At 35.8% G+C, this 20,702-nt stretch overlaps 1 protein-coding gene across 7 annotated transcripts in view; it reads right to left on the reverse strand.

The window, feature by feature from the left end:
* Positions 1 to 445: 445 nt before the first annotated feature.
* Positions 446 to 20,702, reverse strand: part of TTC6 (tetratricopeptide repeat domain 6) — a 222,677-nt gene continuing 202,420 nt past the window's right edge. For 4 of the 7 annotated variants that reach the window (XM_082737772.1, XM_082737774.1, XM_082737773.1 and 1 more), the window contains 6 exons: positions 13,354 to 13,564; positions 10,218 to 10,370; positions 9,282 to 9,452; positions 8,851 to 8,880; positions 1,494 to 1,719; positions 446 to 1,022 (listed from right to left, as the gene is read on the reverse strand). In XM_082737772.1, the coding sequence (XP_082593898.1) occupies positions 886 to 1,022; positions 1,494 to 1,719; positions 8,851 to 8,880; positions 9,282 to 9,452; positions 10,218 to 10,370; positions 13,354 to 13,564 (928 nt within the window). In that variant the 3' untranslated portion in view covers positions 446 to 885. The remainder of the gene's footprint in view (positions 1,023 to 1,493; positions 1,720 to 8,850; positions 8,881 to 9,281; positions 9,453 to 10,217; positions 10,371 to 13,353; positions 13,565 to 20,702) is intronic. The other 3 variants (XM_082737775.1, XM_082737771.1, XM_082737776.1) reach the window with 2 other exon arrangements.

Raw genomic sequence — 20,702 nt, forward strand, 5'->3', positions numbered from 1 at the left:
TCCAAAATGTCTGATCTCTGGGAAAACAAGTCTCTGAGGAGCTAGAGATGTACTGGAAGAATGAAACGAAGAACGAACAAAAATGAGTGAAGCAAATGTGGATGAAATTTTGTTGTTAGCAGTAAGATAAAGAAAAGGGGTTCTATGGTTCACCCAAGGATCCTTTATAGACATTCTATACAGAATTTTTAGCGGTCTTTATTTTTTACTCATTAACTTCTTTGAAGCACTCATTATAAATGTATACAAAGTTTTTACATATGTTTATGAAACTTTCACCAAAGGGGTAATCGAGGAAACGGGAAGGTCAAAATTTTTATAGGTGCTGTGTTGGCACGGAGCAAACATGTAAAAGAGAAACGTGTTTATCTGGTGGAATAACACAAGTACCAGGAAAAATAGGGACCTGTGTAGACATTGTTTACAGGAAGAGAGAAGAAATGTATTTAATTTCTTTATAGCCATAAGCTCTGCATTTATTTTTTTTAAACCTGGATATGGTCAACTACATCATGAGCAGGTATTGATGAAAAGATCAATGATACTTTTTCTATAATCATGAAGATTATAGTGTTTCAAAAGAAATTATTTTACTTTAAAGAAAACATTTTAAATGTTAATATTCCCAAAGAAACATTCCCATTTGAAGTCTGCATCTCATGAAGAAATTCAGTTATTATTAGTTTTTTCAAATGTGCAGAAAATGATCTAGAGTTCTTAGAATTAATATGTAAATATATTGTTAAAATGAATTAAAGGGTTATACAGGTAATAAAACATAATGAATGCAATAATGAAAATAGTGAAACCTTTGAAACAACAAATAAGTTTCAATTTCGGGAAGAAGAGCTGTGTAGATTGCTACAGAAACCATGGTCCCTGTAATCATATCCCTGAGGCATATTCTTGAAGGTTGAGTGCTTGAATATAGTCAGCCACAGCTTCCTCAGTCAGACCTATTTTACCACGAACCTCAGCTCTAAGTTTATACACTAGAGCATCGTCAGGCGTCAAAGACAGGGCTGTAAAAGGAAAACATTTCAAGATATGTTTTATAATGACACTGGAAAATAGTCCCCTATTTTAAAAATAAAAATTTTCTAAGAACTTTAGCACTGCTTACTTGAAAGCATTTTTCTTCAAATGTAAATGTAAATGAATTTACATTTCATGTAAATGAATTTTATTTAGTAAAATTAAATATTAAACCTTTCTAAGAAAACTAACTTGAGGAACACAGTACAATGTCCTTCCTTGGATGACTGGCATTGTTTATGTCCGGTTTCCCTGATGATTTTCCATTTCTCAGCTTATTCACACTTTAAGTTATTACATAAAGGAATCTATATTGATGGCATTAAAGATAAGATAAATAAAAGCATTAATTCTTATGTAAACTTACCAAGACAGACCTGGTGATTTTCTTCTTTTATTGTCTAAAAACAAATATATCAACCACTGTGATTTCCCCCCAAAATTATAAAACAAAATACCTTGACTTAGGTCTTCCTCAGCTAGTTCGTATTGCTTTAAACAACAGTAGAAATGTGCTCTATTAAAATATACTGCGGCCCAGAAGGGACAGCTTTCAACCACATGTGCAAAATCTTCTTTGGCTTCTTTGTATCTCTCTAATATTGTATTTGCAATAGCTCGATTCATGGTAGCACATTCATTTTCTGGATCAAACCTTAAAGCTTTTGAGAAGTAGTCACTGGCCTATAGAATGTGAAGATGATGATAAGTTGAATATATTTTAATTGGCAGCTATATAGCGATCTGAAGCACTTTTGATTCATGTATAAAACTGGTTAAAGTGTATTTGAACATCTTTCTTTCTTTCTTTCTTTCTTTCTTTCTTTCTTTCTTTCTTTCTTTTTCTTTCTTTTTCTTTGTATGCCTGTGGTTCTATTTCCCTGGAACTGGGGACATATTAGCTGCGCAAATATTTCATCTAAAATGTGTCCAGCCAAAAGTCAGTTTGCTTTTTGTTATCACCTGTATTGGCAAATCTCAATAATGTCAGTGATAAAAATGTTCCTCTACTTACCCCTCAAGTCCCACACCTTTACACAGTACCAGAAAAAGGTAAAATATAAATCGGAAAAGGTCATAACATGATAAATATATGTTAGAAAATTAACATTTTTCATATACAAGCAGAGTATCCAAGAGCTAAAAAGGTAAATGAATTCTCCAAATAAGATTCTAAACCATACCACCAGGCTCACCCACCGCCCCACCCCCCATGGAGCACTAGGTGTTGTACGTAAACAATGAAAGTTGGAACACTGCATCAAAAACTAATGATGTATTTTATGGTGACTAATATAACACAATAAAATTTTTTTAAAAGATTCTAACCCATACCAAAAAGGGATAAAAATTTAGTGATGCTATGAAAGTTATGAAGAAGGAAGAGTGAGGGAAAAAATCAACTTGTCAAGAAGATCGAAGACTCTAGATTATTCTCTGTTCATCATCAAGAAGCAAAGAACCCTTTCAAGTGTGGTCTGTAGAATGGTTTTGGGGTCTTAGTCTGAGAAATCATTTCCTACAACTCTGTAAAGAGATTAAATACAGAAACTACGAGTAAACCATTAGTAACTTTTATAGCACTTCAACATAATTATGACATTCCAGGACATGAACATAATTCTAATAACTTGTTTATATTGTGTTTTAGCAAATTATTGATGAATAATAAGTTAGAAATTTTTAAATGGTCTTTCACCACAAATAGCTTCAGATGCTGCTTAGACATCCAACTAGACATCTCTTCTCTAATTCCATGAGGGTAAAAATTTGGTTCCTACTTTAAAATTTACTTCACTTAAAGGAAAAGTCATTTTTTACAATACAAATTGCTCTCTAATTTTTTACCATTCAGCTTTTCCCAACACACCACAGTCTTGCTTCTATCTATCTTCCCCTATTTTGTGAGTTCCACTCTTGCTAAGGCTGCAGATGTCCTCAAGCCCAATGGACATTTTCTAGTTCTTTACTTCCAGGACATTTCTGCGGCATGGACGCTCTTGAACTCTCCTTCCTTTGTAAAATTCTCTGTCCTTGGGACAGATCATCTCTCTGGTTTTCTCTTACCTATATATCACTTTCTCTGTCTTTATCACTGAACTATTTTTCTCTATGTTTCCCAGGGATCTGACTTCAATTCACTTCCATCATGAGTGAAATGGAACACTGGTAGCATGGTGGCCAAGAGCTCAAACCACGGAGCTAGATTTCTAGGTTCAAATCCTGGCTCTACCACTTGTCATCTCTATGTCTTGGGTGAGTAGATAAAGCTCTTTTTGTCCCCAGTTTTCCTGTCTGTAAAATGGAAATAACAACTAGAACTCTACTTCCAGTTTTGCTTTTAGGATTAAGTGAGGTTAGTATATGAAGTATATACAAAATATCCATCTATCCTAAGGCAATTCTCCATGAATTTTGCTGCCTCTGACTTTTAAGAGGCAATTCGTTCAAGATTGTGTAACCCATCTCATTTTTGGATGGAACTATTCAACGCGCCAGCGAAGTGCGGTACAAGGTTCTGTTAAGGGGATGGCAGAACTGACATCCTCCTGTGAAGGTCTTAAAGAGAATTCACTCGCAGACAGAAGACTGGACTCAGAATCATCAGAAATGAAGCAAGGAAATGACTCCAAGCAGGGCCAAGACTAAAAAGTAATTTAGGCTTCATTTTTTTTATTAATTAATTTATTTCAGCATAACAGTATTAATTATTTTTTCACCACACCCAGTGCTCCATGCTAGGCTTCATTTTAATTAACCAGTAAATGATCAATAAAGGCCACGCTATTCTACATCACAAAACCAGGACTTCAATCAGGTAGGAGTAAGTGCCTACCTCAGCTAAGATAAAAATTCAGTAACGCACAATAATGTGCCTGTGAAAAATGTAAGTTTTTCTTATAGCTTCCAAAATATATTGTTGAGAAAATAAAAGCCTATCCATTTCATGAAGTAACTTGAAGTATAGGAGTAATGGTTGTGATGCAGTTCAAGTCCAAAGACACCCACCACAATGATTGTCTTGATTTTTTAACAATTGGTCTAATGCCCTAATATCTGTAATTAATTAAAAAGCAGATCTAGTTATCTTTGTAATGTCACTCATAGTTCATGATGCATGCACGTGACTCATCCAAAAGTGATTTAAAATTATTAAGTCACTAACTAATGCTGAAAGAAGCCAGAACATATCTAGGTTTGAACCCTCTAGAGATTATTTGATGTATTGAGGGACCCTTCTTCCTGCCCCTAAATCTTCCTTCCAGAACAGTTAGAAACAAAGGTTGAGGAGGTGGGGAGCAGGGGACAGAGCCATTTTCTCAAAAAAAAAGTTCTGTCTGCATTCAACTGTGCCCCAAGTCTCTGCCTTCCCCCATGGCGTAATCGATAACGTGTCCTGCTCCCTTCAAAGACCACCCCAGAAACTTCCAAACTTTAACCTCAGTTCTCTAAGATTTTGATTCTAATCATCCCTGCCACTTTCCTTCTGTCCCAACAATTTCTTCTTTTCCATTACATTTTTTATTAACACGGAGCATGAATCACTAATCCTTCATATTTACAAAATTAAGAGAACTTCTTACCACACTCTACCTCATTTCACTACTTCTCATTTCATGACTTCTCTTCACAGGCCCTCCTGACCAGCTGAATTGCTGAATTCTTCACCTCATATTTCCTCCACAACCTTTACCTATCTAAGTCTCTGATTCACCACGGCCGCAACAATGTTCTTGCCAAAATCATCAGTGACTTCCTCCAACGCCCTCTTCCTTGACTTTCCTTTTTTCCCAGCTGCGCTCGACACAGGACACTTTTCCCTTCTTCAAGCACATTATTCTCACGGTATTATCATACTGTCCTGCTTTTCTTCCCATCAGCCTGGCTGGATGCTCTCTTCTCAGTCTACTCTCTGGCATCTCCTCTCTGTTTCACTCTCAAACATTGGTGTTATCCCCAGAGCTTGCTCCTTAAACCGCTTCTCTCCACCTATACTTACCTATCCAGGCAATAGTCTCAGTCCCGCACATATGCTCGCACTGATAGAATCATGCTTCTGTGAGACTGCCTTCGATCTTCGTCACTACTACTATTTTCTTGTTTGTTTTCTATTTGTTCCTCCAATAAGAAGTAAGTTCCATCAGAAAAAAAAAAAAGTCTATCTTGTTTAACTCCATACTCTCAGGGTATTATTAATGCCTCATACATGGCAGGTACGTTATAAATATACGGAGATTGAAGGAATGAAGAGCTAAGTGGTATAAGGAAATATTTGCTAAACTTTTCCAGCAAAATAAAGACAAGAACCATAGCCTCTTGGTACATAAAGATGACTCAATGGATCATTTTATTAAGGGATCTGGTGGCAGTATTGGTGGCACAAGAGAACACAGAGGTTACAGGTCTCAGAAAATGCAAGCAAAAAAAAAAAAAAAAAAAAAAAAAACCCAAAAAACAAAAACAAAAAACCCAAGCCTTTTTAAAATGTGTACATCAGGGGTGGTGCTTGGGTGGCTCAGTCAGTCAACTCAGGTCAGAACGCAGGGTCCTGAGATCAAGCCCTCCATTGTGCTCTCTGCTCAGCAGGGAGACTGCTTCTCCCTCTCCCTCTGCTGCTCCCACCACCTTTGTGCTCTCACTCCTTCTCTGTCAGATAAATAAATAAAATCCTTAAAAAATAAAAATAAGATAAAATGAATACATTATCGTTGAAGGCAAGGATTGTGGAAAGTTCTGAAAAACACAGAGCTTGTAGTAGAAGCCTTCCCAGACTAGCTAGGCTAGAGAGGACATTTTGTAAAGTCCTTTGCCATAGCATCAAACGGAGCACAGGTTGGAGTTACCATGGCTCATCACCCTGCTTCTCATAAGAATATCTGCTATTTGACAAGGAACAAAATTTATCTCATCCAAATGTAACAGAAAAGTAATCTGCCTGCCTTCATTGCAAAAACAAGGATGAAAAATCATAGCTTAATTTTTGGAAAGAAAATAAAAACTCACCAGATTAAAAAAAGTATTGCTACAACATAGATAAAAATTATAATATAACATTTCCAAATGAACTAGAAAAAAATTGTTAAAGGAACAATTGCATTTGAAAAAAAAATAAATCAGTAATGAAGGATCTTGTCAGAAATGAGGCGGCCAGGAAGGTTTGACATGGGAATGAGATGAAACTAGGGGAAAAAATTTTTTTTAAGAAACCTAATCTATAAAGTCCACAAGGGATAATGGAGATTTCAGAGAACACAGGAGAGATTTAGAAGGCAAAAAAAAAAAAAAAAAAGAAACAAAAACTAAGAGATAGAAAACATTAGAAAAAATAATTGGTATATAGAAGTCAAAGGACATCTTAGATATAATAATTGGCATTCATTCCCAATGAAGAGGAAAATGAAACAAAAACATTTTATACTGAATTCAATAAAACTTTTCTGAAAGTTTTGCAACAAAAAGATCATATTTTGACACCAACATACACCAGAATATAGCGAAACAATACTTAAGACACTCAAGGAAAGAAAAAGTGAGAATTTTAAACCCAGACAAGCTGCCTTAAGTTGTAAACACTGCAGGCAAACAGCTATGAACATAAAAAAAATTCAAGGAATATTGTTCTTATGAGCCCTTTCTCAGGACTCTGCTAGAAGATCAATTTCAGGCAACTGAGAAATGAGTGGTCAGGAGGGAAACTTTGGCAAAAAGCCTGGAGATGAGAACTGAATATACTTAACTGGAGAACTAAGACTAACATGTGAAATAAGGGTAACAAAATGGTATGCAAATATTACGTCCTTTGTTGGTAGAGGAATAATGAAACTCACAACAAAACGTGAGAGTAGAGACAGAATAGACGGCTGGCACCAACTGACACTGTAACACATTTAAGAATGAAAATATAAATATTAATTTTTTAAGATTTTATGTATTTATTTGACAGAGAGAGACAGCAAGAGAGGGAACACAAGCAGCGGGAGTGGGAGAAGGAGAAGTAGGCTTCCCGCTGAGCAGGGAGCCTGACACAGGGCTCTCCCTGGGACCATGACCTGGCCAAAGGTAGATGCTTAACAACTGAGCCACCCAGGAGCCCCTAAAAAAAGATAAGTATTTTTTAGAAAAGAGAATACTATTAACTAAAATCAACAAACAGATGAAAGGGAGGAATAAGGGAAGAAAAGATTAAAGGTAATCATTAAAACAAAGCTATAAACCTTCCTAAATATCAGAAATCCTTTAAAAATAATTAAATAAAGTAAACCACAGACTAAAATACATCAAATATAAATATACTGTGACATTAAATAACAGAACTAAATCAACCATGCCAAAATTATTTTATGATTATTAGTAGTAGTAGTAGTATTAAAAGCTAAGTATTTTCAAATTGCCATCTAAAGCAAAATGTAACTGTATTCTGTATAAAAGAGACACGAGCTGGAAATAAAGTATTCTGAACATTAAAAATAAAGGGAAGGGCAAAGGAATACCAGGCAAAAGCAAACCATTTGAAATCAGAGGCTATGATCTTTGTATCAGATGAAAGTGAATTTAGGGGCACCTGGGTGGCTCAGTGGGTTAAAGCCTCTGCCTTCGGCTCAGGTCATGATCCCAGGGTCCTGGGATCAAGCCCCACATCGGGCTCTCTACTCTGTGGAGAGCCTGCTTCCTCCTCTCTCTCTCTCTTTGCCTGCCTCTCTGCCTACTTGTGATCTGTCTGTCAAATAAATAAATTTAAAAAATCTTTAAAAAAAAAAAAAGAAAGAAAGAAAGTGAATTTATACCCAAGAGCATTTTAAAGAAACAGAGGGCATTTGAAATGCATTCACAATGCACATGTAATGTATTTGAATATCTGTACATAAAATAATAATGTGGCAGCACTGTCCATAAAGCAGAAATTACAAGAGATGTAAAGAAAATTATAGAGGGCACACTAATTTAAACCTTTCCCACTCCAAAATAAACCAAATGGAAAACAAGCATGAATACAGGCTAAATTAAAAACATAATTTATAAGGTAAGTCTTATATGGATATTTTTAACTCTATATCCTTATAGTAGAAATTCTTTTTTTGAAAAATCCCCTGGAGTACTTTTTTTTAAGTTGGCATGTACAAGAACACATTAAAACTCAATAAACTCCAAAATTAGAAAATGTAAAGCCTTTCTACCTGAACATTTTAAGTGTCCCATTAATTTATTCAAAGGGGAAATAACATTTCATATGTAACATTTTAGGAAAACAAAAATAAAAAACATTACAGACCGAAATACGTAGGATACTGCTAGAAGCAGTAGTTAGGGAAATGGCCTAAACTTAACACTCATCACAGTACAAATTAAAGGGTGACAATAAATGAATTAAACTTCTGACTCAGGCGCCGGGGTGGCTCAGTGGGTTAAAGACTATACCTTCAGCTCAGGTCATGATCCCAGGGTCCTGGGATCGAGCCCCACATAGGGCTCTCCGCTCAGCGGCAAGCCTGCTTCCCCCCAACCCCCCACCTGCCTTTTTGCCTACTTGTGATCTCTCTGTGTTGATCAAATAAATAAATAAATAAATCTTTAAAAAAAAAAAAAAGATTTAAACTTCTGAATTAAGGATAGACAAAGAGCAAGATAAGTTGAAGATAAAGAACAAAAGAGTGAATATAAATAAAAAGTTGAAGTTGAGTTTGAATTATATAAGTGCATTACAGCTCAAATAAAATAAATTCAAAATATAAAAAATATCATCTAATAACCCAATAGTTTCATTTCAGACATTCTGAAAAGATTAAGATGTTATATAATCAGAACTGATATCCTTACCTCCTCACTCCCAGTCAAATGCTCATGTGACTGAAATTGAGAAATGTTAGCAATTAAGATGAGTTTGATAATCACATCAGTGAAAAAGAGTCTTGAAGGAAGTCTGAGATTTGTCTAAGTGGGGGCACAGAGAGAAAGAATTTTAGGCCAGAAGCTGACAATAATGGACAACAAGGCAATGGCCCACACTTGGGGAAAGTCCAGAGCAATGTTTACTGGACAAGTGTTGAATGGTTGATGATAATGAGGAGAATAAATCCATAGAAATGTGAACATGTAATAAATAATTACAAACACTCTTAGGAAAAAGAACTTTGTTTAAAAGAGCTAATAAATGATTAGCCTGTGACATAAGGATTGGTCTTTGGAAATTATACATAACAAAAAAAGCATTTAGTGTCAAAAAGAAAATGTTAAGGAAAACACATTACCTGGGAAAACTGCCTGTGGTGAAAATAGATGTTTCCTGCATTAAAGTAAGCCAGTGAATATGTGGGGTTTAGAGAAATTGCTGCTTGATAGTCTCTCATTGCATTCTGTTTTTGACCCATAAACTCGTGAATCACACCACGATTTGTTAAGAATTCTGCTGTCGTATTGATCTGCAATATAATAGTATGAGTATTTAGCATCTAGGAACAGTATTTATCCCCAATTTCATGTCTGTAAAAATGAATGTTATGAAATCTACTTGTAGGAAACCAGTAATTGTATAGTGCTGGTGAAACCCCATTAGAGCAAATATTTTGAGAAAGGGCTTGGTGTGAAGTTGATTCAGTGTCAAACCTTTGTTGATTTGGTTGCAATAAAACAAATAATCTTACTGCTATACTCAGTTCCTTTCGAAAGGATAGATGCGGTTGGCAGGAAGCTTATCTGTTTGACTCAGTGATATTAGAGAATAAATTAAATAGTTAACATGCTTATTTGTCCTAGGTAGTAGCAATCATCTTTCCATTCTTTTCTTTTTTTGGCAAGTAAAAATTACAAAATCTGCCTATTTATACAGAAACAGAATCCAAAAGCCAGAAGAAAAGGTTTTCTGTCACTGTATACAAAACCTGAGGCTTTGGTGTTTTGCATTCATTTTTATGACAAAATAATATTGATGTCCCATGAAACTATAAATTACATTTACTGAGAGGAATCAACATTTATCATGAGTTTGTATTTCAGATTTTAAATGTACTTAAGTTATAAAATTGGCAAGCCATAAAAATTATTTATTCTGGGAATCTCCTGGAAAAAATACAAATATTATTTTCCCTACAAGTTACTTTAAAAAGTTACAGAGAACTTATGAATGATGCTATTCATTAATGGTGTTAATTGATGCTAATGATAATATCATCTAAGGGGATTTTTACCTTTATGGCAGCATTAATGTCTTGAATTGCAGCAAAATTATCACCCATCTGAAGACAAACCACGGCTCTTCCTTCATAGGCTAAATAGCATTTTGGATCAACTTCTATGGCAATGGTAAAGTGATTCCAAGCTTTCTGGAATTTTCCTTGGGCCTAGAAAATTTTTCATTTACATAAAGTAGGAAATTGTCCATAACATGACAAATGTTTATGGTTCTAACCTAATCAAATAAAGCCTTTAGTAAGGGTAAATTTATATTGTGCTAAATCTAACCTATTTTAAACAAGGAAGTAGACTGTACTCTGAGTGCATTCAATTGACTAAATTACCTCTGAGTATTTATGCTAACATTTTAATTAATCAAAATAAATCTAATTGTCAGAGTCATCTCTTATGCCAGTCTTGGACAATATAAAATCATGGCCACCATAAAGTCATGGCCACTATATGAAACACTGATGTTTCTGACAATCACAACCACAAAATTTACACTGAAATCCATGCACAATAGGTAGAGATTGTATTTACTGCCTGGCATTGAATCTCCAGTTAAACATTCTATATACATATATAATGTTTATATATATATTGAATATAATAAAATAAATGTGTTTAATAAATAAGAGAAAAAATAATGGTGTAAAACCTATTTTGATAAACTGTACCAGCATCTGGAATTTTAGGGTAACTATACATAGTCCATGGAAAATGCATTTAAATCTGCCAAGTTTCTGTATATACAAACTTTAGCACCAACTGGAAAACAAGAAAAAAGTTAGGAGAGGGGCACTGTTAATTGAAAGGTATCTGAGTATTTCCTAGAGAAGACCAGGTAGCAACTAAACACCTCATCAGTGTAAGGTAGTGAGTTGATAAATGCACTGAGTCCAGAGTCTGTCCTTTGTATGCATAGGCTAAAAATCCACCTTACCAGAATCTCAGAAGCTGAGAAGCTGAGTCACATTAACCAAACAGAGCCCAGTGACTCTTGCATAAAACTAGTAAGATAACTACACACTGTTCTTTAACTGGCAAATCTTCTCCCTCTGGGCGAATTACGTGAAAATCAACACTGCCATAAGAAATTCAGTGGAGAAACAAGGAATATAAGAATATTAAGCTGCAAACAGCCTCACAATGGGATATCTGTCATCTGTTCCTGAAATCCTTTTTGGCTAACCTCGATATCGCTAGTATGAGGCACATAGTAGGGAAATCTGTAAGAATTTGTTGAACAAATGGTTAGTCTTTCCCTTGGGCAGAACTTGGATGAAACGCTCTAACTCTCTTTTCTCAGTCCTTTCTTTCCTGATTCAATCCTTCTTCCTACTGAGTGTTTCTCAGTCTTCTTTCAGGTTGATACATACCAAGTGACATCTTCATAAAACAAAAATCTGATGTCATTGCTTTGGTTAATTATACTGGATTTCTTTTATTTTTTTTAAGATTTAATTTATTTATTTAACAGAGAAAGAGAGAGAGAGAGATTACAAGTAGGCAGAGCAGCAGGCAGAGAGGGGAGGAAGCAGGCTCCCTGCCAAGCAGAGAGCCCAATGTGGGGCTCGATCCCAGGACCCTGAGATCATGACCTGAGCCGAAGGCAGAGGCTTAACCCACTGAGCCACCCAGGTGCCCCTATACTGACATTTCTAACTGGCCTGCAAAGCCTTCACCTCCAGTCATTTTGTACTTTCTAGCCTGTCCTACTCCAATATTTGGGTCCTCTCTCATAAGACATTCGAATGGGTTGTTCACTGGGTCTTAGTCCCAACTCTTAAGTCTGACTGATTACCAGTCTGTCACACTCAATTTAAATGTTAATTTCTCAAAAAGTTCTCTCTTCCCCTTAAACAAATCTGAGTTTCCTTGTTACAAGTTGTTCTAAAACCCATCCTTTTCCTTTGTATCACGAGTATAATTAAATAACTTCATATGATTGCTTGATACTCATCTCTCTACTAAGTAGTAAACTCTTTAAGAACCAAGTATATTTGGTTCACTGCTGTATCCCTAGGCCCCTATCTTAGGGGCTCAGTAAAATGCCTACTGAATGCAATGAATGATGATGTTGACACATTTCATTGGATTGCAGTTAGCTCTTACAGCTTTGGGAGTCATCCTGTCTCTTCCAATTGACTTTATAAATTTCTACTGTAATCTAATAATGGCTAATTTTATGCTTAAGTCTCAGAGGGTGAACAAATTGTTTCCCTTATTAATGAGTTCTTGGGCATACCTCACTATAACCACCAATTCTAAAAATCACCTTCAGTATTATTGGATCAGCCAAACTCATTTTCAAATTTAAAAAAAAAAAATCAACTTTAATCGCAGATTATTAACAAAAATTTCTGCAGATTATGATAATTTGAGCACATTTTTTGCCCATTGTCTAAAATTTTAAATATTAAAAAAAGAAGATTTAAAATTACTCAGTTCCTCCTCATGGAAAATATAACACACTTAGCACTTTATTCAAAGAATGTCACTACAAATTTTATTAACGCAAATAGGTTGGTGAGTGCATGTGTCAGGTCAGAGTGTTCCAGAAATCACTCAGAGACTTGGTAACAGAGTAATGCTCTCCCGTCTTGTTAAAAGGACAAACCCCTGGTCTCTTGCCTTCCCAGGATAGGCTCCCTGCCATCTGGAAGATGACCTAAATCCCTGTACAGTGGTTGTCTGACCCAGTGCATGGCTAAAAGCCACTTCAGAACTTTTGTACAGTGTTTTTCTCTCTAGCTTGTCATTAATTCAACAGGACAATACCTATGGGGCCCAAGTATAAGTTAGTGAAACAAATGTTAGCCACATTCTCATATGTGAAACTCATCAGGCAAATTTCAAAAGTTGTCTGTAAGTGTGGGGGTCAGGTAAAGCATTAAGAAAACTCGGGTTCAGAGGGTCCACACTTCACTAGTAGTTCAGGTCCCTGGATATGGTCCCCAGGCAGGCTCCCTCTAACTAATAAACCCTTTTGGAAGCTCTGATCTGGATACTGATAGTAAGGGAAAGGTAAAATGTACCCAACCAAAGAAAGAATATATATCCCTATCACCACTAAAGGGCTAAATATAGTCTTTCTCTTGTCCAAAAGGTGTTTTTATGGCCTAATATATTGTTATATAACGTTACCTGCAAATTATAACCCAGGCTAATTCTGGCGTTTATATATGTTGGATTAATGTGCAATGCTTTCAGAAAGTCCTTCTGTGCTTGTTTGGTGGCTTTCTCATGACCATATTCCATGTAAGAATTTCCCCGTCCAACATAAGCATCCAGAAAACATGGATTAATTTTAAGAGCCCAAGTGAAGAAATCAACAGCTTCTTCAAACTCTTTATTTCTGAAAATAAATGAAAATATTGATCCTTTCTAGTGAATTTTCTAAGTACTTTTCTATACATAATTTATTCATGAAGATTTGCTTTGACCCTTATTAAAAAAAACTTTCACTTTTTTTTATTATCTATCATAGGAAGTAAGTTCATCTAACCTAAGAAAGTCTGACAGGGTCTTTGAAGATTTTGGTGACAGGAAAGAGGGAGGTAAGAGCCATTTTTACAACAGAATGTGTTGGGATGATATTTTAGAGTTCTTTTTTCAGAACTATAAATGTCTGAATAGCATTCATGAACTTATTTGATTGATAAAATATACTATTTAAATCAGAATAAAATAAGTGCATTTATGTATTTAATATTTCCTCATACAATGAAAGGAACCAAATTTTTATCATATAGGAGGCCTTACTTCAGATCTTTTATAAAAGCAAACACTTTTTGTGGACACCAGGAAAGGAGAAAAGAAAAAAAGGAAAATGCATTTGATTTATTAAGTTAGGAATAGATGTGACTAAATGATAACTCTCTCTCTCTCATCATTATTCTCTTGGGGAGTGAGGGCTAGAGAACAAATCAATCATTTGCTCATGGCCAGAGGGAGTCACTTTTCCATCTTGTATGTGTATCTAGTAATTACATTCAGTCTCAACTGGCACAGAGAACATCTAGGATCTTTTTTAAAAACTAGAACAAGGGAGCTAACACTGAGTAACTGCTAACTTACCAGGTACTGTGCTAAATGCTTTACGGTAACTATGCTCTTTCACTCAATCCCTCCACCAATTCCTAAGCTAGTCATACTTTTCTACATTTTATATATTGAAAGACAATGGCTCAGAAAGTTCGCACATAGAAAATAACACGGTAAACGGCGTAGTGAGGTTCAGCAGTGCACGTATCTAAGATTCAGACTTGGGTCAACAACTCCAAACTTCACGTTTTTCCACACAGTCATCTCTACCTCACATTCTTCACCTTTGACATGCCTGCAGTTGGTACGCAAGATTTTATATCTCAGTAGTGTAGTGAGAAGGAAGGTGTGACGCTCAGAGCTAAACCTGAATGTGCAAATTAATCCTAATTGTTCAAAGCTGTTATGGGAAACAAATGTGCATGTGTGAAAACCATTTAGTAAAGAAATGCTCAATAAAGATTATCATCTTTCTCCCACTCCCTTCATTACTTTCTCAAAAAGACTTCAAAATTTAACAAGATGCATCACTACTTTACAAATTTTTCCTTTATAAAATACATGGAACCAAGGGAAACTGTTCTAGAGACTGTCATCTCCTAGATATTATTCAGGAATATTCCTTAAAGTACTGTTTCCCAAACTTCAGCCCCTCCTTGGTGACAGTTGCCCTATGTTCTACCTATACTATCATTTACTGAATATTTTTCTTTAAGTCAAATCACCATTTTACTTATTTCAAAAAACAATTTCAATCCCATAACTATAAAATTATTTATTTAATACCATAAACAGAAAGCAACCATAAAAATAAACAAGTATTGGTGTTGGATACTACAGTAGTCTGTAGAAAACTGAACCTGAGGGCTGGACCATCTCTTAGAAAATGTAGGAAAGACAGAAAGACTAGCTTTTAGCTGAGACTTTCTCCTTGACATATTCAGAAGGTTTGAGAAAGAACTCATTTTGAAATTGAAAAGCACTCCAATATCTCACAATGTGATTGAATATTTTTAATGCCTGTCTAAGCCATGAAGAATAATTGAGGTACTTACGATATTTATTCCATGTTTTGGCAAACACTACCCAAAGGTGGGGCATCAAGTGTTCTGCCAGAAAACTGTACAAGAAACAGCAGTGAAATACCAGGAAAACTTGGCCTCTGATAATTCAGACAGGCAGAAAGTGAACACTCATGTATATGAGCCAATTGTATCTGTTAAGTTCTCTGTGGATTGTTACTAAGAAAACATAGGTTTATTTCCCTCAGTAGCTTAGAGTGAAATTGTGCTTCTCTCCTGATAACTGGCACTAGTGGAGAGGTGAAAGTTCACTAAATAAGAGTAACAATGCCTGAGGTTGTGTTCTGTTTACAGAGATCTTTTCCTCTGTACCTCTCAATCCCCTTCACCTATTTCTCTCATTATCTACCCCTGTCCTCACTGGTAGCCACCAATCTGTTCTCTGTATTTATGAGGATGTTTCTGTTTTTGTTTGCTCATTTGTCTTGTTCTTTCAATTTCCACATTTAAGTGAAATCATACCCTATTTGCCTTTCTCTGTCTGATCTATTGGACGTAGCATAATATCCTCTAGGTCCATTTATGTTGTTGCAAATGGCAAGATCTTTTCTTTTTTTAATAGCTGAGTAATTCCATTGTGTTCATGCTTGTGTGTTTGTGTCTGCGTGTGTCTGGGTGTGTGTATTGTATCTTTACCCATTCATCTATCCAAGGGCACTTGTGTTACGTCCATATATTGACTATTATAAATAATGCCACAATAAATACATGGTTGCATAGATCTTTTCAAATTAGTGCTTTCATTTTCCTTGGGTAAAATAATGGAATTACTGGATCATACAGTATTTCTTTTTTTAAGGAAACTCCTTAATGTTTTCCACACTGGTTGTACCAGTTTACATTCTAACAGTGCACTAGAAGGTTCCCTTTTCTCCACATCTTCACCAACACTTGTTATTTCTTGTTTTTTGGGTACCAACTAAGATGACTGGTATGAGGTCATTTCTCCTTGTGGTTTTAATTTACATTTCCTTGATGATCAGTGATGTTGAGCATCTTTTCATGTACCTGTTGCCATCTGTATGTTTTCTTTGGAAAAATATCTATACCAGTTCTCTGCCCATTTTAATCCAGTTATTGGGGGGTTGGTGTTACGTTGAATAAATTCTTTACATATTTCAGATATTAACCCCTTGTCAGATATATCATTTGCAAATACCTTCTCCCATTCAATAGGTTGCCTTTTCTTTTTGTTCATACTTTCTTTTGCTGTGCAAAACTTTTTATTTTGGTGTATTCTCCATAGTTTGTTTCTGCCTTTGTTTCCCTTGCCTGAGGAGACATTTCAAAAAAAAAAAAGAAAAGTCACAAGGCTGGTGTCCAGGAGATTATAGCTATGTTTTCTTTTGGGACTTTCATGGTTTTACGTCTCACATTTAGGTTTTAATCTATTTTGAGTTCCTTTTTGTGTATGTGTAATAAAGCAGTACAGTTTCATTCTTCTGCATGTAGCTGTCTAGTTTTTCCAACAGCATTTATGAGAATCTGTCTCAAAAAGACTGCCTTTTCCCCCATTGTATATTCTTGCCTCTTTTGCGTAGATTAATTGATTATACAAACATGAATTTCTTTCTGGGTTCTCTATCCTGTTCCATTCATCTATGTGTCTACTTCTATGATAGTACCATACTATTTTTATTACTACAGTTTTGTACTATAGTTTGAAATCTGGGACGGTGATACCTCCAGCTTTGTTCCTCTTTCTCAAGATTACTTTGGATAACAAATTCTTTATCAAGAATAATTAGACAGCAATGATTCTGTATAAAATGCATTTAGCTGATAGGTTGTTGTGCTCAGTATTTCCATCTATGTGTAGCAGCAAATTATTTACTTATCATGCATACCTATGGTGATTAAGCAAACTGAAATTTCCACAGCAATCTCAGTTCTCTCATCATTTTCTTATATATCATTGAAATGCTTCTAGTAAATTGACATCCAACTGCATCAAACACACTTCCCCACTCATACCCAGGCGGAAATTAAAAATCTTTGTGAGTACATATACCAATATATGGTTTATAAAATACAGTATCACTTTTTGTATAAACTAATCAATTTTAAAAGAAAAAATAAGACAATAATTGAAGCTATTTTTCTATACCTATCTAGTTATCATGCCTATAGTTATTGTTGTTGTTGTTGTTGTTGTTTATTTTAGTTAACCTACAGGGCAGTATTGTTTTCTGGAGTATAGTTCAGTAGTTCCTCACTTACATACAACACCCAGGGCTCATCATACTGAGTGCCCTCTTTAATACCCATCACCCATCTAGACCATCCTCCACCCTCCATCAAGCCTGTTCTTTATCATTAAGAGTCTCTTATCGTTTGTTTCCCTCTCACTTTTTTTCCATATGCTCATCTGTTTTATCTGTTTTGTTTCTTAAATTCCACATATGAATGAAAGCATATGGTATTTGTCTTTCTCTGACTTATTTGTCTTAGCTTAATATACTCTAGAACCATACATGTTGTGCAAGTGGCAAGATTTCATCTTTTTTATGGCTGAGTAATACTCCTGTCTGTGTGTGTGTGTGTGTGTGTGTGTGTGTGTGTACACCACCTCTTCTTTATCCATTCATCAGTTGATGGACAAATGGACTCTCCATAGTTTAGCTATTGCTGACAATGCTGCTTTAAAAATCAGGATGTATGTACCCCTTTGAGTCTGAATTTGTGTATCCTTTGGGTAAATATCTATTAGTGCAATTACTGGATCATAGGGTAATTCTATTTTAGCTTTTTGGAGAACCTTCATACTGTTCTCCAGAGTGGCTGCACCAGTTTGCATTCCCACCAACAGTTCGAGTGTTCCCCTTTCTCCACATCCTTGCAAAAACCTGTTGTTTCTTGTGTCGTTAATTTTAGCCTGACTGGTGTGAGGTGGTATCTTATCATGGTTTTTATTTGTATTTCCCTGATGATGAGTAATGTTGAGTGTCTTCTCATGTGTCTTTAACTATCTGGATGTCTGCTTTGAAAAGTGTCTATTCATGTCTTCCACCCAATTCTTAACTGGATTATTTGGTTTTGGGATGTTGAGTTCAGTAAGTTCTTTACAGATTTTGGATACTAATCCTTTATCAGTTATGTCATTTGAAAACATCTTCTCCCATTCCATAGGCTGACTTTTAGTTTTGTTGATTGTTTCCTTTGCTGTGCAGAAGATTTTAATCTTGATGAAGTCCCAGTAGTTCATTTTTGCTTTTTTGTTTCCCTTGCCACCAGCAACATGTCTAGTAAGAAGTTGCTACAGCCAAGGTCAGAAAGATTTCTGCCTATGTTCTTCTCTAGGATTTTGATGGATTCTTGTCTCACATTTTGAATTAATTTTTGTGTATGGTGTAACTAACTGGTCTAGTTTCATTCTTCTGCATGTTGCTGTCCAGTTTTCCCAATACCATTTGTTGAAGAGACTGTCCTTTTTCCATTGGATAGTCTTACCTGTTTTGTCCAAGATTAGTTGACCATATAGTTGTGGGACAATTTCTGGGTTATCGATTCTGTTCTGTTGATCTATGTTCTGTTTCTGTGCCAGTACTATACTGTCTTGATGATTACAGCTTTGTAATATAACTTAAAATCAAGAATTGTGATGATTCCAGTTTTGTTTTTCTTTTTCAAAATTGCTTTGGCTATTCAGCATCTTGTGGTTCCATACAAATTTTAGGATTCTTTGTTCCAGCTCTGTGAAAAATGCTGGTGGCATTTTGATAGAGATTACTTTGAATGTGTAGATTGTTTTGGGTAGTATAGGCATTTTAACAATATCTGTTCTTCCGATCCATGAACATGGAATGCTTGTTCATTCCTTTTTGTCCTCTTCAATTTCCTTCATATGTGCTTTGTAGTTTTCAGGGTACAGATTTTTTACCTCTTTAGTTAGGCTTATTCCTAGGTATTTTAATGTTTTTGGGGCAATCACAAATGGGACTGATTCCTTGATTCTTTTCTCTGCTGCTTTATTATTGGTGTATAGAAATGCAACTGATTTCTGTGCATTGAAACTGCTGAATTCATGTTTGAGTTCCAGCAATTTGGGGGTAGATTCATCTGGGTTTCCACACAAAGTATCATGCCATCACTGAAGAGTGAGAATTTGACTACTTCTTTGCCAATTTAAATGCTTTGTACTTCCTTTTGTTGTCTGATTGCTGAGGCTAGTACTTCTAGTCTATATTGAAAAATAATAGTAAGAGTGGGCATCTCTGTCATGTTCCTGATCTTAGGTGGAAAGTTTTCAGTTTTTCCCTAATGAAAATGATATTTGCTGTGGTTTTTTTGTAGATGGCTCTTATGATACTGAGGTATATTCCCTCTATCCCTACACTGTGGAGAAAGTTTTAATTGAGAGGATGCTATATTTTGTTAAATGCTTTTTCTGCATCAATGGAGAAGATCATATGGCTCTTGTCCTTTGCTTTATTAATGTGATATACCACGTCGATTGATTTGCAAATGTTAACTACCCTTGCTGTCCAGGGATAAATCCCACTTGGTCATGGTGAATAATCCTTTTCATGTCCTACTGGATCCTATTGATTAGTATTCTGGAAAGTAATTTTGGTATCCATGTTCATCAGGGATATTGGTCTGTAATTCTCCTTTTTGCTGGGGTCTTTGTCTGGTTTTGGGATCAAGGTAATGCTGACCTCATAGGATGAATTTGGAAGTTTTCTTTCCATTCCTATTTTTGAAACAGCTTCAGAAGAGTCCTATTAACTCTTCTTTAAATATTTGGTAGAATTCCCCAGGGAAGCCATCTCTCCCTGGACTCTTGTTTTTTGGGAGCTTTTGATTACTGCTACAATTTCTTTGGTGGTTATGGGTTTGTTCAGAGTTTCTATTTCTTCCTGTTTCGGTTTTGGTAGTTCATAAATTTCCAAGAATGCATCCATTTCTTCCAGATTGACTAATTTATTGGCATATAGTTGTTCATAATATGTCCTTAAAATTGTATTTCCTTGGTGTTGGTCATTATCAGTAGACATGTGTCAGCTAGTTGTTTGTGCTGGTCCTCTAGGAGAGAGGTCTGTTGTGCTGATTCTCTGGCTGAATTGTTTCAGTGGAAATGTGCCTCCAGGGCATGGGGGTGGGAGGAAGGGGGGGCTTGGTGTAAGGAGCCCCAGCCTCCTCTGGGTGGCATTAGTTTGCTTCCTGAAGGCTAATGGTGCTGTTGGGCAAGATGAGTATGGTGGTGCCCTGATCTTTAGCCTCCAAGCTGAAAGTCTGTGCCCTACGTTTCAGTGCACCCTCATGGAAGAGCAATCAATCACCCCTCTCGTGTCCCCAATTTCTCTCAGAACCCTGCATTCATTCTTCCTGTGTCCAAACTTCCCCACTTCTATGCCTGGGAACAGT

This window comes from Mustela nivalis (genome assembly GCF_964662115.1).
Source record: "Mustela nivalis genome assembly, chromosome: 6".
Lineage (NCBI taxonomy): Eukaryota > Metazoa > Chordata > Mammalia > Carnivora > Mustelidae > Mustela > Mustela nivalis.